Below are 20,285 nucleotides of genomic sequence, written 5' to 3'. Positions count from 1 at the left end.
AATCCCTGGGATTCTTTATATAGGAATTAATCTTCCCGTCACAGTGGGAGAGCTCGGAGGGAGGGGGTACATTTATCTCTCCTGCTGAGGTCTAGAGTTGCATTGCTGTGATTATTGGTGGTAGCAGTGTGCATGTGTCTGGGGATCTGTGTTTAGCTTCTTCGTTTCTTAAACGGCACAGGGGCAGCAGCAAGGCAAGTTGGCAGCTTTGCTTTTTAGCTGCATTGTGTCTGCTGCTGGAAAAGGGAGTGTGAGTGGGGAGCAGCATGGCAGAACAAGAAGCCAGTGGCTTGCAAGTCCTTCTCTCCACCCTCCAGGTAAGAACAGCTTGAACTAATGAGAGAGGCGCTTGGGCTTGTTTTCCTCTTTAATTCACCAGCCGTGACTTGTTCACCCGAGGTGGTTTTGTGCGAGCTCCCCTCTGGTTTGTCTCTAAAAGCATCAGTGTGCCCGAGTCCTGACCTGCACCTCCCACCCTAAAAAAGCCTTTATGAAATAAGTTTCCCTCTCCGGAGATGAGCGCTGGCGACTACTGCTATGCATCAATCACCGGGTCCTGTCTCAGGGCAGAGCCGCGGCACCCGAGTTCTCGCTGCATTCGTTGGGGGAGCAGGGGAGGTGTTGAGGCTGCTTTGCAATGAATGGGGCCTGACAGCTCTGTCAGGCTGAGAGCTAGGAAAGCCCCTGCAGTGCACACTGCTCCTTCGAGGGCTGAGTAAATAGATCTGCCTGGAAGCAGTAGGTTCCTTCCTGTAAAATTAGCTTCAGCAGGTACCCCTAAGCTCTCCTGGTGATGCGACAAAAACTCTTGTGGATGAGACTGGTGAGGCACTGGCCTTGGGTGTGTTCAGTAAATCCTTCCAAGGAGCAGAGGGAAGGGAAGCATCCTGGTTTGGAAGCATATGTGTCAGGCAAGTTCAGCCTTGGGAGGAAGGAGAGGTATCTCTTCCTCTGCCTGTAGGCAGCCCCTTTGGGTCTGTTTTCCCCTGCATCAGTGTGCTCCTCCTGATCTTGAAGGATATGTCAAAGCTGAAGCATGAGCTACCCTATGAGATGAAATGTGTGTTTTGGGATGGAGCCTGTGCTTTCACAACTCATTGTTTTGTTTTGAGGGGTGGGCATTGCTTTGCCAGAAGAAGCTCCATGCATAAAAAGCAGCTTTTTAGAGGGCAATGTTGAAGTGCTAGTTGTCTATGTTTCTCAGGTGCCTTCAGTCCCTGTGTGCATCCCAAGGGGATGGGAATTTGACATCTGAGCAGCATTCTCTGACTCCTTTGTGTGTTGACAAAACCTCGTGTATTGCAGCAGCAGAAAATGAGGGCTAGAGTGCATAAAACAGAATTACCCTTTTGGATGAGCTCAGGGATTCATGCCTCTTAGCCCTGTGTCTTGGAGAGTTTGTGACCAGCCACAGGTGTGTAGAGAAGGTTAAAAAAGATCCATGAAATATGACTTCAAATGAGAGTTGTGGGAACTGATGAACTTTGGTGTTTTTATCCAAACATCTGTTACTGTCAGAAACTTCAATTTCTCATATCATTGTTAAACCCTGGTTTGGCTTTGGCACCTTGTGGTGGTGAGTTCTGAAGGTAAACAGGCACACTGAAGAAAATTGTCCTGATTTCTTACTTTGTTCACAGTGTAACTTGCTTGCCCTATGCTCTCACAGATTATTTAATGCATATTGTGTACTAGATCATGTTTTTGGATATACTCAAGTTAAAGTCCTCTACTGATTACTTTGTATAATTGGAACCTAAGTGTACACCTCCTGAGTTTTTTCTTATGCTCTCTCACATTAACTATCCTTGTGCTCTGCATAACCTGGACACAGCCCAGGAATTAATTGGAAGCTGTATCTTAAAATCAGGCATGCAATTCATTGACACCACTAGGATAGCTAGACTAGAAATAACTAGGAATGCTGCAGGTGAAATTGGTGATGTGGGTAAAGTCAAGGTGGCATAGAATTTATCCCCAATATTATGAAATCTATCCTTGGTGTGAGACTCTGGTTTCCAAAAATTATTTATGTACTTAAAGAAAAGCAAAGAACTTTCTTACATCTTCAATTAGATTCAGAGTTTTAAATGCTAGAGGACTGAGTTGTTGATGAAAATTAAAATGCTGGTATGTTTCTATTTTCTTCCTTCCCCTGCCAAAGAATTACCAGCATGATCCTTCAACACCATCACCTATGTCTGCTACAGAAATCTGGTGGTAAGAGACTTTTACTTGACACATTTGAAAAATACTGCCCTGGGAAACTATAACTTCTGTTGATGATTGCATTTGCTGATAACATCTCTCTACACTTTATTTTCTGCAACAGCTGTCCAAAACATGGTTGCTTTGTTTTTGTGTCCCACTGGATTCTTATTCTTGGTTCATATTCTTTTTTGGGCGTGAAGAACATATCTGCTGCATACAACAGGATACTCTTCAGGGTATTTCTGTATAGTTTGCTTCTCTGTTAGCACATGATGTTGCTCTGTATTCAGAAATCTTTCAGGTGAAGAATGAGGCAACAATCAGTCACCAAGCCACTCTTCATGAGCTTCAGAATAAAAGCATTCTTTCTCCTTCATTCACTCACATGAGGTTAAATTTCTACCTCTCACTTCTAAGCCCTGGCACAGATTATTCTCAGTTGGAGTAATGTCCCCATCTGAGTTAGGGTCTATCTCCTTCAGCCAAGGCAGTGATCTACCCCATCTCCTCCTGGCATAGGCTCTTTTACTCATCCTCTCACAAAGACTCTTCTACTTGCACAGCCTGGCTTTGGGAAGGATGGTTTCATACAGAACAAAACCACTCTGCACACGCAGAACAAAACAAAAACACTCTGCACTTTGTAATTGAACTTTTGCTCTAGTCAAGGAAAGAAACACATCTGGCTTCTGAGTTCTTTAAAACTGTTTCCAGTACAATGAAGGAGCATGATTCTCCAAAGACAGCTCAACCCCCTGGTAATACAATGTGTTACAGATGTTCTGAAAAGTGACAAGGTGAAAAGCAAAAACTGCTTTCAAACTGCAACTTCATTTTGTCACCAAAATGTCACTGCAGGGAAGATGTGACATTTCAGATCTCCAGGTAAAAAGTGCTGCTTTGCTTACAAGGTACAGCTTTAAATTGTGAATTTCAGTTTTAAGACAAACCTCTCCCTGTGTCACAGGTTTGTGTCAGTGCGGCAGAGCTGAGCTCTTAGGAATTCATTGTGGTTTTTCATTTTGCTTCTAACTCTTACATTCTCAGGTCTCTCTTCTTGACTCTTCCCCTCCAGCATGCTCCTGCAATTAGCAGTTCTCATCCCTCTGCCTTGGATAATGTTACCTCATTGTGTTCCCATCTCTTACTGAATGACCTCGACCTCCTCATCTCACACCCAGGTCTGTTCTGTCTTTGATACATGGCCTCTGCAGTACCTGGACCAAAGCTGGATGTGTTACTGCTCTTCATTCCCTGGACACAGCACAGAACAGAAAAACATCCTCCCATCGATGGTTTATGACCAGGGGAAGAAACTCGGCATCCCATTTTGCAGGCAGCCTCCCTAGTGCAAAGTCCCAGAGAGACTTGGGATTGTTCATTTTGATGCTAGGAGGGGAGGTATCTGGGTGTTGGTTGAAAACAAGTATTAGTTGCTAGGCAGAACAATGGAAAATTTAATCCAGCATCTTTCATTGTGTCCCAGACTACTGAATCCTTTGAGGATGCAGAGCATCCCGGTTCTACTGCTGGCTGTCCTGGCCCTCTTCTCATGGGTTAGCTAAACAAGAAGCATTTGGACTCTTCCTCACCTTTCTCCCAACTCACTTGCTTGCCAGGCCTAGGCGTGAGCCTGCCTTGCTTACCCCTGAACATCTCCTTATGCCATGGCAGTGTACATTGTGTTGCCTGAGGAGTCCCAGATTTCCTCTTGGCTCTCAGCATGGCTTTCACATGCTTCCCAAAGCCACAGTCCCTGTGCACGTATTCTGCAAAGCTGGCAACCCCTGGGGCTGTTGGCAGATCTTTGGCTCCAACTGTGGCCTACGATGTTGGACAGCACAGGCTCCCAAATGCTCCAGTTCAAAAAGAAAGAGGTGAAAATCTTACGTATCAATGGAAGTCAGTGTTTGTGTAAAGAGATTTCTCTCTGAATAGCTGTGGTGCCCAGCAGGGAACAGGCATGGGATCCCATGTTTGCTAACTTAAACCTCTTTGCTACTTTGTGCTGCTGTTTTGGAGCTGTTTTGCTGGCTGGCTGACAAGGCAGTTCTATTGTTATCCTAAAGACAAGTGGGGAGATAGCGATGCTGCTCCAGTGACAATGAATAGAAATGCGTTTTGTATTTGTCTCCTCCGCATCCTTGCACTAATTCTGTCAGCAGAGCTGTGGAGATTCCTGGCTTTGAGCAAAAGAGATGCAAAAATCCTAGGAATTGCTCAGCAGCTCAGCAAGCAGAATGTCCACTGGTTTGGGCTGGGGATGGAGGAGCTCAAATTTTGGATCTGTGTTTTTGGGTGGCAGCTTGGCAGGCAAGACTTAGTGGAATAGCCTTAGAGGAAAGAAAAATCAACTCAAAAGCAGATGGCCATTTTTATGCGGTTCATTAACAGAGTTTTACAGAGATTATTGTACCTAAAATGAACAGCAGTGGGATTGGTGTTCTCCTACTAATTACAACAAATATTGTAGCTTTGGAGCAGCAAAATCCATGCAGTTATGGTAGTTAGATACTTGAATAATGTGGGGTCCATGGGGAAACACTGGGTGTTCCAGTAGCACTTTCCCATCCTTACTGCTGATGCTACTTAGGCTGCACGAGGCTGTTTTCTGCTTTAACTGTTACTAATAATATATATAAATAATTCTCTGCAAACAATCATATAGAGAAAGTCCATATTCCCACACCAACTCTTAGGGGCACTGCTGGTTCCTCCCATCTTAACTGTCATCTCCTTTCTGCCCAAGGAGAACCTAAAGGTGACCCAGAGCTCACCACCATAGTTCACTGCTAAGCAAGAGAGAAGGCCAGGATCCATGCATTAATCCCAAATTCCTGCCAGGCTATGGAAAAAGATATTGAGGTTTGGCACTCTTCTGAATCAGCACAAAACACTAAAAGGCTTTGGAGGAAGCTGAGGCACATCTTGGACCCTGCTGAAGCCCTTCCACCAGCTGAGACAGGACCAGAATTTCACTCTGTCCCCAGGCTGGCTGCAGCTGTTTCTCTCAGTACTCTGCCAGCTCCTTTGAAAATGTCTCCAGTTGGGCTTTCCAGAATTTCCTTCTACTCATTAGTGAGAATTCAGGACCTCGGGTGCAAAATGTACCCAGAGCAGTAACTATGGCTGGGCTGAGCAAAAAAGTGTGCTGCAATCAGTCTGAGCAGGACTTTCTGTGTCAAAAAAAAAGAAAGTGGGGTTCATTCTTTGTCCTGGTGTCCTTCACCCATGCCTTGGATGGCCCGTGCTTTGAGGACAAAAGATTGTGTTATGAATGTGTGCATGGAGACCCCTTTCCCATTTGCTACAGAAATGCAAATGTGACAAGATAGCCATGTTGCTTAAGTCAGTTGAATACAGATCTGGAGAAATGGATTATAAAAACCCTCTGCATCTGAGATGATAATGTGTAAAATGGCTAATAATCCCTCCGTGCCACACATTAGTGCTTGAGAAAACGGGCTATGAACACTGGAAAAAATCCCCTGAAGTTCTTGTGACAACACAGTAAAAAAACCCCAAGGAGTAAATTAATGTTTTGTTTTCAGTGCAGGGTTTGGATTCTGCAAAATAAATAATGTGCAGAACCACATGCTAAATGATGAGGACAAAAATCTATATGGGGAGATTTTCCAGGCAGCAGGCATTGCTCATTCTGAGGCAGAGTTTTTGTGAAATAATTTGTCATGAAATTAAAATATGCAGTTATTCCAGGAAGGCAAATGAAATGACATGAACACTTTAAAACTGGTGCTTCTTAGCTGTTGAGGGCCTGACTTTGCACTCATGGGCAGCCTGTTTAACTTAACCAATTTGCTGTAATATTTCAGCTCGTTATACCTTGCCCATTAACTTGGACTTTTTTGGGTGTTTTGTTTTGGTTTTTTTTTTTTTTTGGATGGTTGGTTTTTTTTTTTTTTTTTGTATGACTGCTGCATTAGAAAGACAAACACATTAGGAGTCTACATTTTGTAAGGAGGTATGTGTGTTTATTTAAAATGCTTATCTTTTGCATACAGTATAAAATGTTTTCAAATGCGTCTGCTTATCTATTTGTAAGTCAGGGATAATTATTTGTGGTTATCTAGCTTCCATAGGTCTTTTGTATGCCTACAGATATAAATTTTTATTACACTAATATTTGTATGTCAATGGAAAATTTACTTTTATCAGGCTTCAATAACCCTATACATGAATACATGAAAACAGATATACATGAAAACAGATATATTCATACAGAGAGGTGTTTGCTTGAATATATCATGCTTGTGTTTCTTTGTACAGCATAATCTTATTTGCAGTGTATTATGCTACGTTTTGTTGTGGAAGCTCACATCTTTTCAGCACAGTTTTTGGCCTGATACGTTGGTTTAGTCAGGCTTTATCTATAATATCTTTATCTATAATAGGAAAAAAAAGTCTGGTAGAAAATATCTTCATGGACATATTTGAATCAAAATGTATTACATTACAATTAGCAAAAAGCACAAGTAAGTTTACTTACTTTGAAAAACATGTGAGATTATAATTGTTAAATTCAGCAGTATTTACTGACACCAGCAAAGAGTTTACTGGTTTGTGTTAACAGGAAGAAAAACATTTCATAATTTTACTGAGAATTTAAGAGATGGGGAGAGATTTTGTGTGACTTGGTCTGGGATAGCAGTGTTGAAAATTGCTCCTGGAGTTGTTGCTATCACAGGGACACTGCTTCTGGGGCAACACTCCTGGTGGTGCCAAGACAGGTAACACAGCACTTATCATCTCTCTGGCTCTGAAATTTGGGGTGGGCGTGAGGGCTGTAACTCTGCAAGTGCAGGTAAAATCCTCTCCTTCCAGAGGGCTCCAAGAGGACTCAGTGCTGGTAGCTCATTGTAGAATGAGCCATGGTCCTGGGGAGGTGGCCTTGTTCTGTCTATGTTAGGGATGATGTGTGGCCACCTGAGAACTCAGGCTTTTGCTTTTTTTTTTTTTTTTTTTTTTTTTGAAAACCCTAAATCCACAGACATACCATGTCCCCACATAAGTCACTGGGCTCTGCCAGCTTCCAGCCCTGTGACTATGTTGTTCTCGCCCAACCAGGATATAATTTAATTCCCTGTTGCCTTTTCTGTTCTTTTAATAATCACTTGTCTCACAAACAGTCTGCCTGCACCTGTTTGCTTACAGGGCCATAGGATGGAAGTGCTGATCCATGAGATGTGGCTGTTCCATGTGCTGGCCTTAAGACAAAAAAAAAAAAAAAAGCCTGTTTTTTTCTGATTATTTCAACTTCTTGAAAAGTTGACCTGAATATAGTCTAGCTGAATTCTTTGAAGATTCAAATCTGCAAGAACTTGGATAGTCTTTTGTCTTTTCATACATGGAAAGCAATTCAGCTTTGTATAATTTAGGGAAGGAAAGTCTAATGTGATAAAGAATGCTCCTTAAAATAAGGGAAACCCAGTTATTCCCTCCCCAGGTTGATGGAGACACATTGTTGACATTCATGACTTGTTTCCTTTTTATCTGTTGTGCTCTTATGGCCTTTGTATTATTTGGTGGAGAGCTATCATATTATAAAGAAATCAAGGTGTTGTAAATCAAGAATTTATCATTAATTTCCTAAAATGCCTTCAAGAAAGGCTAAAGGTAACATCATAGAGATTCTTCTGCCTATAGGTGCTACTAAGCTACAAATAATAATAATAAAAAAGCCCTAGACCAGCTATTGATTGACAGAGGAAATTCCATGGGCAAAAGTAAACCTCATTCTCCTAAGGGATTTAGAGAACAAGGTTGTTTTTTTTTTTCTCCTTGTGGACTTTTGTCCTGGCAGAACACAGCCTCATTTTCAAAAGGTGATGCAGGTTGAGGTGGAATCAATGACAACAAAAAAATTTTCATGATGATTCTTATTAGAAAAGCAAACAATTTTGACACAAGTCCTGTGGGAGAAATAACTGCTCTACCCAAAAAATTTTGTTTTTTTTTTTTTCTCCCTTTCAACAAGGGATACTTTGAAACCAAAACATCTATTTTTCTGATGCTGGAGCCACGGATGCTCCATAGCGTTGTACTTTACTACAGTGTCTGTGAAGCCTTTTATGTACATTAATTTCTGATGTAATTTACCTTATTCCCACTGGCCCTGATGGGAATCCCTGTGGCAAACAGACAAATTCTTGTGCTCTGAGTCCATCTGCTCCACGGCACTCTGTGCTGCTTGTTCCCTTCCTTTCAAAAGTGACAATGATGGCATCGTGGCAGATAAAGCAGGAGCCCTGGGATTTATTTTAGGGCTGTTACAAACTCCCTCAGACTCAAAGTCTGAGCCTCCTAGGTTTCTCCATTCAGTCAATAAATGGAGATAACACTGTCAAGTTAGGGCAAAGGAAGTCTGAGTTCAGACTGTTTCCTAAATTAAAGGGTGAAACAACCAGCTCCAGGAACAGACAACACTCGGGCAGCCTGGATGGTATCAGTGCAATGCCTGTTGTCCTCTGCCATCCTCTGAAAGGGATTACTGCTGAAAGGCCAAACAGTGGATTTACAGTGAAGGTAAAGTTGACCCTCTATTTTCTTCAGGATTAACCTGGCAAGCAGGAGCATGACAGGGAGAGAAAGAAATCCTTCCCTTAGCAGTCTGCTTGGCATGGTGAGTGCCCACCTGTCTGTGCTGCAAAGGAGAGGAGGAGGGAGAGTGGTCCACCTGACCTTTCCCTATGATTAAAATGTTGACCTGCTGAAGTCACAGGGACAAACTGAACTGCACCTTTTGACCCTCTATTTTTCCAGTAATAAATCAGCACCATCCTTATGAAGACAATTTCTGGAGGGGCTAGGATAAAGCAGCACTATTGCCCTGATTTATCTGGTCTCCTATCTGGGGAAATGTTCTCCATCTGAGTGGCCTCTTGCCCCATGTTGAAGTTCTGCAAGTGGGGAAAAGCTGGAGATGACCTGAGAGAATACGTGCTTGGGTCTGTTTTCCTTTGATAATCTCTCTTCCAACAGGGATAAAGTCATTTGATCTCCCCAAAAAGCACAGGGATTTCAAGGGGACAGCTGGAAGCAGAGATGCATTAAAACTCCTTGCTCTCTGAGATGAAAATCATGCTTATTAGTGGTTTGTTTCAAAAGCTTGGGCAGGAGCAGCTGTATCTCACTGATTGCAAACTCTGGAGTTTTGCCTAAAAGGTGTTTGTCTGAGTAGCTGGCTGATCAAACAGATGGAAATCTTCATAGCTGAATTTCACTCCTATGTCTTAACAAAGCTTGTAGAGCACTGTTACACCAACAGGTCTCCTTGAGGACATGATAAAACAAAATAGGACACAACTACTTTTTGGTGGTCTCTCCATGCTGGCAGTGGATGCAAGCCAAAGATCAGCCCACCATGACATCAAGGCTGCGTTTGTTCACATCTTAGGAGGACGTGTAGAGAGACGTCTCCACGTGTCCTGTGTCTCCATGTCTCAGGAGACATGGCCTGTGGAGTTTGCTTTGATGATGTCCCCAAAGGCCCAGCAAAGCCTGAGGTTTGCTCTGTTGCAGGAGCACCCAAGTCTTGCTGCACTGGGAAAGGCAGCAGCAGCAGTAAAATCTGATATTCAGCTCTGCATTTGCAGTGTCCCTGTTCTACATTACTCTGGATCTCTGGAGCCTCTGTTAGGACAGTGAGCTCATATTTTTACTCTTGTCGCATTATCCTGGGTCACAAATGTGGTGGTGGGCTCATTCACTGAGCTAATAATGTGTCTTTTGGCTTGACTGACCAGCACTTAATTTGCAAGTGTTTCTGAGCTATTGAACTTAACTACCAAGGGCTGAATAAAGCCCCCAACGTGTCTGTGCTTAGTATGATGCCATTGGCTTGCCACTGCTGCGTGCCTTGCATGGGGTGGGTGTAGACTAAAGATAATAAAAAGCTTTATTATCTTCTGGATGGAAAATGACATACCTCTGTCATACCTTTTAAAACCTTGGCAGCCTTTTCAGAGAGCTGAGGGCTTTGCTTTTAGGAGATTACTGTTTAAATCTAGATGGATGGGTCTCAGAAATTCAGTGAGACAGATATTCTGCTTTACATTACTAGTAATAATACTTTGAATCATTAGAATTTCAAAAGAGTTTGCTATTCATTATGGGTGCCGAGTTCAGTTTGTTGTTTGATTTTTCACTTAGATGGGATGACAAAAATAGGTTCATCATTTTCACTTCCAGGTTCTATCTCTTAAGAAAATAAAATGTGACTAACAATAGGTATTAGTGGTTTGTCTCCACTACCCATACCTCAGTCATCATTATTAAGTGTTGATTGATAAATGACATTTTCATGGCTGTTCCAGAAAGCACTTTTGAAAGTGGAGCAGACTGACACTTCAGTCTTTCCTTTTGTTAAGATAAGTGTCCTTGTGTTTTCCTAAACCAGAATGTACCTCTCAGTGATCCTTCTCTTCAGCTTGCAAAAGCTGATGTCAGACTAATGTGTAGCAAATGGGAATGTGAGCACTGGAACACAGCATTATCCTAGGCAAATGCCAGTACAGACTGAGAAGACACAGGGACTCCTGTGGCTTTATCATGCTCAGCCCAAGCAGGAAAAGCACAGAAGAGTCAAGGATAGCAGCAGCTTCATTATTTTTATTTTTCTTTATTATTACTTCCACATGCACATACCTACATTTGCTATAGTATTCATAATCTGTGGGTTGATTTAAAAGCAAGAAAACTTCGAAGAATCTTCCAGACTCACTTGAACTTTGAGAAATGCCATTGCCTGGAAAAAAACTTTCTTCATTCCCAAATGTGCTGTTGCTTTGAAAGACAGAATGTTCTCTGGGTTGACACCCATAAAAATCTCACGAAGAGGGAAGGTAGCATGGTTCATGGTGCTCTTTTGTCATTAGCAGAAAACTGCTGCTGAAACGAAAAACCAGATCCCTACCTATTAAGTATGGATGGCAGTTGTGTTAAGTAGGTGCAACAGAGTGGCATTTGAATGAAGCATGAATATTTTAAAATAGCTCAGTAACAGCTAAAGTAATACAAAATATAGGAATAAATCCAGGGAACAGCAGTAAACAGGAGCTGCTAAAATGCATATAGAGATCATTGTGCGAGAATGTTTAATGCCTTATAGAAACTTATTCAGAGTGTGAAAGACATATGCAAGGTAATTTTGGCATTAAAATAAAAATTGATTAGAAAGTGGAAAAAAGTGAACAATATAATATTAATTCCAGTCAAAGTCTTTAATTGTCATAGGTAACTTATTGTGAAATAAGAGATTTTATCTGCAGTAGAAATTACAGAAAGAACATTAGAAATATTCAAAGGAAAGTCTAAAAGCCTTTTGCAGAATATCATGTGTTTTGATTTATCTCAAAGTTTCCTCATTCTTTTAACACTTCCAATTTGACAGAAGCATTTTAAGGTTATATAATAATGTGTATTACCACTGGTTCTGCATAATAAAGTAATTGCTCTATTAGAGATGCATTAGTGAGAGAGTCAAGTGACACAAAGAAACTTTATATCAGCAACAACTTCTGCACAAGGACAATCTTTTATTTGAGAACAGAGAGAGAACTTTGGCATGAAAAAAAAAAGGGCAAAAAAAAAAAAGCAGTTTACTTCGTCAACAGTATCCTATACATTGCAGTGTATCAGGGCATAATTTCTGCAGATATCTGGATGAGAGTACATTTTATTAGAGTGACACAGACATGCTGAACAACCTTACTCTGATGTGAGGTGAAACCCCTAACTTGGAGTCTTCTTGAATCAGCAGGTTAAACATCCTTTGGGAAAGTCATAGCCTTAGAGTAGGTGCTTCATAATTCCTTTTTGCTTGAGTTAAATGTAACATCTCCCTTGTCACTGGGGACAAGGAGGAATTGCTTCCTAATTAGGGCTGGCACCCTACTCATCACTGGGGTGGTGAGTAACCCTTTCTTCTCCCAGTCCAACAATAGTATTCCTTGTAGGGGGTAGGTTTTTTTCTGCTTCACTTCTGGGAAGCTGGGAGGAGAAAACTGATCTCAGAGATGGAAATCTTTGAAAAAAAAAAAAGAAAAAAATCAAAGTGTGTGATTGAGAGCTATCCTACTTCTGTGTAGACTGTTTCTGCTTTATTTTGTTGGAATAGTTGTCCAGGCTCTCCCACCAATCCTTTTAGGTACCGATAAATAGGATTTCCCACCACAGTGTGATACTTCCTACCAGGAAAATAAGCAATAATCAATCTGATCTTCTTGATGAGGGATGCAGTGGGGCAGGTGTTAATGAATATTTGTGAAGAAATGTGTGATCCTGTGATGAAAGGTAGTATGTTAGTGCAATTTATTGCATTAAATATAGCAAGATTCCTTGGCACAGATGATTTCCACCATGTTATTCACCAAGTTATTTTGGCTAGAGATCAGCTCATGCCAAGATGTTGCATCTCAACACCTTCAGTGTTTTGAAGACCTTCAAATATAGGTTTGGAATTTGCCCATCTCTGCCTTGAAGCTGCTCAGTCCCACGGTGTAGCATTTGTCCTTTGAGAAGTCCTGAAGCTCAATGAATAGGAGCAGAGCTCTGTACAATAGCATGTTAGAAGCTGCTGTTGAGGCACTACTTCTACCCAGTTTATCTGGATGAGCTGCCATTCATCTTGAAGGCTGTGTAAGCATTACACCCTGCAGTGATCTGATGTGTTTTTGAAAAAAAAAATAAAATTGCAGGTTATCACACCCAACTGCAATAAAGGATGAGAGAAATCTATACTTTCAGGTTATGCAGACTACGAAAAAAGCCACCCACCTGGTTGCAGCATAGAAGGGGACCTTTTTCTATGAGTATTTGCTATATTCCCTGCTACAAAATCCAGAACAACTGCTTTGGCCTGATGCATAGATTGTGGCATGGTGTTAAACATCATCAGGAATGAAAACGGCTGTTGCTTGGGTGAATAGGGTGCTATCTATGCCTCACAGGGGCTCAGAGAAGCCAGTGACAAGGATTCATCTCTAAGGCTTGGGAAGAGGAGCAAGAACTTGTTAGACCACATGTCTTGTTCTGGGAGGCCCCTTGGCCATCCCACGTACAGTTCAAAGGCTACCTGATCCCACACAGCTGTGAACGCCTTTCTTGGAGGATTAAAGAGGTCACTTAGGACACTGCCCAAGCAGCAAGGTCCTCCTCTCTGAGTCTTTAAATAGCCCCTTTCCCCTTCTATCTCTCCTTTGAGCTTCCTGGCTTCTCAGGCCTCTATGACTCCTCAGTAGAACAAAACCAGATTCGACTAAAGAAATGCACGTCCTGTATGACAGAGGATGATGGTGTCTGTGGTGGGGCTAGGGAATGTTCTGTGGGTGCTGAGGGAGAAGGGGCAACAGGATAATAATTATTAGGATCTTCCTAAAGCTAGATGATGGCCATATTGTAGCAAAGTGCTCCAGTAGTAACAAAATTCAGGATGTTATCACTTTAATTTCAATATTCCCATATTCAGAGGTTGCCTAGTAAAATTTTGAAGATGCCTGAACCTTTCTTCTCAGATATAATGATTTTTTTTTCCCTAATCGTCTTTGTATTCAATACTGTTGATAATAACTTCCCAACAAGAAGAGACTCCAGTGAGCTGCCTGAATATTGAGGCTGGTGATGGGAGCACAGACTCGAAACCCTCCAAGGCATTTTCCTCTCTTATTGGTGAATTTTTAGCTCCTCTTAAATTAGAAAAAGCAATTTACTCTGATAAGGCACAGAATGTAAGACACTGAACCTGGTTTAGCAGTCATTGTCCGGCTGCCTAGTCAGCTGAAGGAAGAAGACATCCAGCTGGCAAAGCCCTAACGCCAGCGGTGAGTGGCTCTGCCTGGCGGTTGCGTCTGGAACGCCGCTGGCAGCAGAACATCAAGAGGAAGCTCCCTGATTTAAAGCATTAATATATTTATTAGCAGCCCAACAGTTTCTAGAGGTTTCAGTAGAGAGGGAGGGCTATCGCTAGGGCTTGCTCATCCTCTAACTTAGTCTTGGTTTTAGGTAGTATTAATTTTTCACCAGGATTTCTCCTCAGCAGGGTTTTGACTTCAGAGAGTGAGAAGTCTTGCTTGCAGATGCATGTCTCATTACACAGACAGTTAGGCTTCTGACTGCTGCTATTTGTGTGAGTGAATTTATTTAGGGTAAGGAAAGAAGGATATGTTTTGAACACGTCAAATCCTGCTTCCCTTTTTAGAAGCAGGCTATTTAAAAACAAACAAACTAACAAACCACCCAACAAAACCTGGAACCTAGACACCCGATTTCTCGGTCTCTTAGAAAAAAAAAAAACTGGTCTGGAAGTTTGTTAGCCCAGCAATAACATTGCTTTAAAAACTGACCTTGTTTAGTTGTTTTTTTTGTTTTGTTTTCCCTAAGCAATTGTTCAGCTTTGTGAAACTATGTCCCACATTTAAATTTATAGAAATACTGCTAGAAACCATCATATCTATTGTCTCGCAAGAGTGACTTCTTTAATCTTGCATTTATATTTATCTGAGTGGAATAACAGCTTTGTACATCTTTTCCCAAATAAAATATTTATTGGTAAATATTGCACTGTACAAATTAATGCTGTTTGATTTTGTTCTGGGTATTCTCTCTTTTTTTTTTTTTTTTTCTTTTGTTTTCAGCATTAATGCTTGAATTCCCAATAAACACTCTCAGTATTCTTCATGTCTCATTTGGAGACATGCTTGCCTTTGGTAAAAAGACAGGAAAGTCCAAGAGCCACATAAAAGAGAGAGACTATGGGAAGTCTTTGATTTGAAGGGGAACTGCATGGATAGCTGCTGTCCTTCAGGTGGGACAGGAAAAGAAAAACCCTCTGGTGGCTCTTCATAGCCTTTGGAAAACATCCTAGGAGACTCCTCTGTCAAAACAAGATTACCTGTTCCTGTGGCTTACTTACAATTTTATAATCTTGTCTTCAGTAAATAACAGCTTGTCTTGGCGTGTTCCCAGGAGCAGGACAAGGAGACAGAAACTCCTTCCCTGCTTAATGGTGGGTCAGCAAAATTACCCAAGCTGCTGGTCAGAGGGATCTTAGGATCAAGCTGTTGTCCTCCAAATCCAATGTCACTAAATAATCACTTGCTGCCTGTAATGTATCAATGGCTCTGTGCTGGGATATATTTTTATTCCTGGCTTTCTCCATCCTCCTGCTGTTTATCTATGAGGAGCTTCAGCCAAGCTAACCAAAGCTCTGGTGTTTTGGGGATTAATTCCCAGAAAAGCTCAGACAGGAACTATCGGCCAGGAGCTGATTAAATGCATCTGAACTCATCCCTGTGATATTCCTGGTTGGGTGAGAAAAACAGCAAGTATTGCTGAGGTAAAGCTTAGATTAGAGGCTGTGTCCAAAAAGTACAGCAATGCTTGATATTTCAAGTAATGTTTTTTGCTACTTTAGCCTTTGCCTGGCTTGCAAACTGTGAAAGACAGCTACAGGCTGCTGGTAATAGGTAACAATTTGGCTCTAACTTGAAATCCTTTTAGTCAAATCCTGCAGGAGGATGGTGATTTTCTAATCTAACTTGAGCCTCTGGGAACTTTCCTGTTCTCTCATTCCACCCATATACCATGAATGCATCTTCATTAGTCCATGTGCATATAGATGTTGTATCCAGCATCCATAAGCACAGGAAGTAATGGAAAATATTTTGCAAGAGCAATTCTGCTTCTCTCCTCTCTTTACTTATGGTTTGTTCTTGAACCGTCAAACATATCTTTCAATAAAAATAACTAATGTGTTTATTTTAACCAGAGCTGGGTAAGTAATTTGCATTAAAGAAATTGCTCTATTCATCTTTTTTAGATCAGGCACAAGTTGTGATTTTCTCATTTGTACTTAATGTTCAAAAAGATTTAGTGAATATTTTTTATGAATGAATTTATTGGCAATTCATCCACAAACAGTTCGGTAACAGTCTTAATGTAAATAATTCTAATAGATTTCAGTTTCCAAACTTCTTTGATTTTGAAAATCTTAAAACTAATTAGGCAGAATCTGAGTTGTTTCTTCTCAACAGGCAACTTTAGGCCTGTTGTAAGACAGGCCATCTTGTAAGACAACAGCAACTTTAGTTTTTTTTTTCTGTGCTGTCTTGCTATTATAAATTAAAGCTGTGTTTTTCTGCAGTATCCTGTATTATTCAGAGGTGCCACTACTGTTAGTAGAACATATGTTAGAATTTGTAGTGGGACTGGGTTTTATTCACTGTTTCAACAAACACACAATCCATCCAGTTCCCTCACTAATGTTCTGTAGGAAGGGGAACAGTGGGGCACCAACACAGTCAGAATTTTACTGTTGAAATATCAAGAGTAAATGCTTAGATAAAATATTTGGCACTAACATCCACCTCTAATTTTCATATTTTAAAGGTTGATTTTTCATGTCCCCTCAAGTTCTTTGTTCTCCCGGGTCCCTGGATAAAGAGCACAGAAAGTCAGAGGATATCTTATGTCATCACTATTTGTGTTAATGGCTTAGGAAACCCACAATCCAATCAGTTAAAATAAACAACCAAGTGTAATAGGAGCATAAATCAATGAAGACTTCATTACTGAAACCTTAATGTGTAATCCATCCACCTACAGAGGAAAGGGATACTGAGAGGCAGCAAGGCAAAACCAGAGGACAGTCTGATTTAGGCAACCCTCAGTTTTAAAAAGGGTGCTAAGAACCTGTTCCTGGAGTCAATCCATTTGGTGGGTACTTGTCACTTCTGAGAGAAGTGCCCCAACTATTAGGTTGTTATGCTAAAAAATGCCAAGAAACCCTTGGGGAGAGAAGTCTCTTCTTTATTTGTTCTGCAATTGTAGGCAGACTTGAGACACCTCCGGACTGCAGACCACTGAACAAGGACACGAATTAACAGGCTTAACATGAAATAACATTATTCAGAACTGCTCTGACCCTGCTGCAGACTTGCCCCTCTGTGTGGTCCCTTGAGGTAGTAGCAGTAATCTGGATATCATCTCTAGGGTGAGAGTGGCAATACTTGGTGAACCAAGAGTTACTGGATTTCATTAAAGCCAAATATTCTGTTTGTCTTGGCTTTGAAAGAAGCAGTAATCCTATCATAGCAAGCTTTTGATTTCAACACAGTTCATAAAAGGACCGAACTTTTATGTTCAGTGCAGAGATCTCTGCTTGTTGAGTTAATGTGGTAATGAACAGAAGCATCAGACTCTCTCTCCCTGGGCATGGGCCAGCTCTGACATGGGGATGAGACATGCATTTTCTCATGGATTTTAGCTAACAACAGAAGTAAAGGTGAGTCTGTAGAAAAGCTCTTGCCCTGAGTCTCCTGTTACAGAAGTGATTCTCTGCTTATTTGTTCCAATCTGTCATCCTCACCTGGCTCCTGGTTTTCACAGAATCAGCCAGGTTGGAAAGCACCTCTGAGATCATCAAGTCCAACCCTTAATCCACTGCCACTGTGGTTCCCAGACCATGGCACTGAGTGCCACATCAGGCTCTTCCTAAAAACCTCCAGGGGCAGAGAATCTACCACATCCCTGGGCAGCCCATTCCAATGCCTGATCACCCTCTCTGCAAAGAATTTTTTCCTAGTATCTAACCTAAACCTCCCCTGTGTAGCATGAAGTTCACTCTTCTGAACTGATTCCTACATTTGCTGTGTTTCCATTTCAGACCTCCTGTGACAAGGATGTCATCCTGAATATTCTCGGAGTCCTCACTAACCTGCTCCCTCTGGGTAAGGAAGCAAAGCTCTGCCCATGGGGGGAGATATGGGATCCTCAAACAGGTCAGGGAGTTCCCACCTGCATAAACTTGGCCAGGTGTTTGCAAGGTGAATGTGAATTGTACCTATAGATCAGAAGTCCTTGAGCTCAAAAAACTGAGCTTTTCTAGTAAATTAAAGAAAAAACCAAAACAAATAACACCACAGAAATTCTCTGCCATTTTTAGTTTAAAATATGCCTGGGAGTATCTCTAGAATCTCAGAAAAGATCACTGAGCCTTCTGCTCCTTTAAAGTCTGCTGATGTCTCTGCCTACTCGCTGCTGCATTTCAGTGCACAATGAAGAACTTCCGCAGGACCTGGGATAGTGAAGATAACAACTGGCAGAGGGAGTAGAGTGCTTGGTTTCACCAGGCAGCATCAGCCATGTCTCTGTGCCAGGCTCACCCGAGAGTCCTGCAGAGTTCTGCAAAGTCCCTTGGGCTTATAGCAATAAAACAGAGTTGGAAGGCCCTACAGGGTAAGGGTTTACAATAGGCAGGGGTCCTCTGAGCAATCTTTCTTCTTTTTTCCAGGGACCAGCCGGAGGATTCACTACATGATCAGCAAGGGGGGCAGTGAGGCTCTGCTGCAGGCTCTGACCACCACTGCCCAGGCTGAACCCCCTGACCACAGCACCCTCCTGCCCCTGCTTCAGCTGCTGGCCAGGGTTGGCCAACGAGGTACGGCAGTGGGGAGATCTTGGGGGGGAGTGTTGGAGGCTGATGGATAGCCCCATAAATAACCAGCACTGGGCTTGCACCTGAGGCAGCTGGGAGTTTATTCCTTTTGCCTACAGATTGGCCAGGCTAAAGATTCTGGCAGAAGGCAGGGAAGGTGCAGTGCATGTATGAAGAGCTGCTTCTTACACAGGTTTCTTCTGTCTTGGGTTGGCCTTGTGGCTGAAAGTCCACCCAGCAGAAATTCTGTTTTCCCTTAACTGAAATCTTAAAATATGATTTCTCTTCGTTGGCTCAGTTTACAGCACTGACAAATCAATAGTGTGATTCTTATTTGCTTTTCACAGATAGGAAGTTTGGGTTAAAAGTGCAGAAAGCAGAAGCAACTGACATCATACTGAGCTTGGCGAGAAGAAATCTGGGCCACTACCTGCACCTCACCCACTGCCTCTGGGTCCTGAGGGTTTGTGCTTCTAATGGTGAGTGCCTGGATTTTCCTCCTTTCCTTTGTGTGAAATCCACCAGAGGTATTTTTTTCTGTCATGTCAGTGCACAGAAACATCATTCCTGATTAATGTTAGTGCCTGCACATACCATTAATATACTGAAACACACAAAACTATAGAAAAAAGTGCTCTCAAAGGGGCCTATAGAGCCTTTACAGTGTATTTCATCTGTGGGCTTTGTAAGTAAAAGTGCTTTAGTGAAAAACATTCATGGCAGTGATTTCCTATTGTAGAATATAGATAGTCAATTCCTTTGCTCTTAGAGACTTAAGTCTCTATGCAGTTCCCATTACCATAATAGCCAAATGTCTCACCATTGTTGATTGTATTGATCCTCAGAGCTGCTCCTTTGGGGAGAAAAATATAGGTGTGGAGAAACAGAAGGAGGGAGAAATCAGTTAATCATTCAGGAGCCCTCAGGAAGTACATAGATTCTGGTCTTCTGTCTTCTTAACCCTCACCCCTATGCACTCCTCCAGCTTTTTTTGCTTGGCAGTGCCCTTCATATTAAATGATTTAAGCAACTGGATTTCCACTACATTCTCGTGGGATTTTACAGATTCAGACAGACTTCCAGTGCTGTAGCACACAGATTTTGTCAGCAAAAACTTCCCTTTGCTCACTCTCACCTCTCCTTCCCCACATCCCTCACCCAGCAGATAATTCCTGACAACCATCCTGTTTGCAGGCTGCTCTGTGCATCAGAAGATTTAGCACTTCTGGCACCCAGCCCTTCAGGTCCCTTCTATCTGTACAGGAGTGAACTTCATGCACTGGGCTTTCTCAGTCAAGCAGCCAAATCTCAACATTCAACCTCTCTCTGTCTCTGACAAGCAATATTTGAAAGACTGAGTGTGACTGAAAATGCAGACAAGGCCAGGAGCTGCCTTTATTTGGGTCTCACAGCTGTGTAGTGACCCTGTGCTGCCTTCAACCTGTAATGATGATCTACACCCTTCCCTGCTTTTCTGCACCTGCAGTCACAATCCAGCTGTAGTTGTAGTGAGTTTTAAAGATGCACACTGCAGCTTGTTCATGTCACACCCCAGAAGCCCCACACTGCAGCTTGTTCATGTCACACCCCAGAAGCCCCACTCTGCTCCTTTGCTGGAGCATCT

At 42.1% G+C, this 20,285-nt stretch overlaps 1 protein-coding gene across 1 annotated transcript in view; it reads left to right on the top strand.

Moving 5' to 3' along the window:
- The first annotated feature begins 260 nt into the window (after window positions 1-260).
- AGBL1 (ATP/GTP binding protein like 1) overlaps window positions 261-20,285 on the top strand; it is a 269,261-nt gene continuing 249,236 nt past the window's right edge. The window contains exons 1-4 of the mRNA XM_030456954.1: window positions 261-317; window positions 17,891-17,954; window positions 18,518-18,664; window positions 19,009-19,140. Coding sequence (XP_030312814.1) covers window positions 267-317; window positions 17,891-17,954; window positions 18,518-18,664; window positions 19,009-19,140 — 394 coding nt within the window. The 5' untranslated portion in view covers window positions 261-266. The remainder of the gene's footprint in view (window positions 318-17,890; window positions 17,955-18,517; window positions 18,665-19,008; window positions 19,141-20,285) is intronic.

This window comes from Calypte anna, chromosome 10, assembly GCF_003957555.1.
Source record: "Calypte anna isolate BGI_N300 chromosome 10, bCalAnn1_v1.p, whole genome shotgun sequence".
NCBI lineage: Eukaryota > Metazoa > Chordata > Aves > Apodiformes > Trochilidae > Calypte > Calypte anna.
This window is presented reverse-complemented; position numbering and strand designations above follow the sequence as displayed.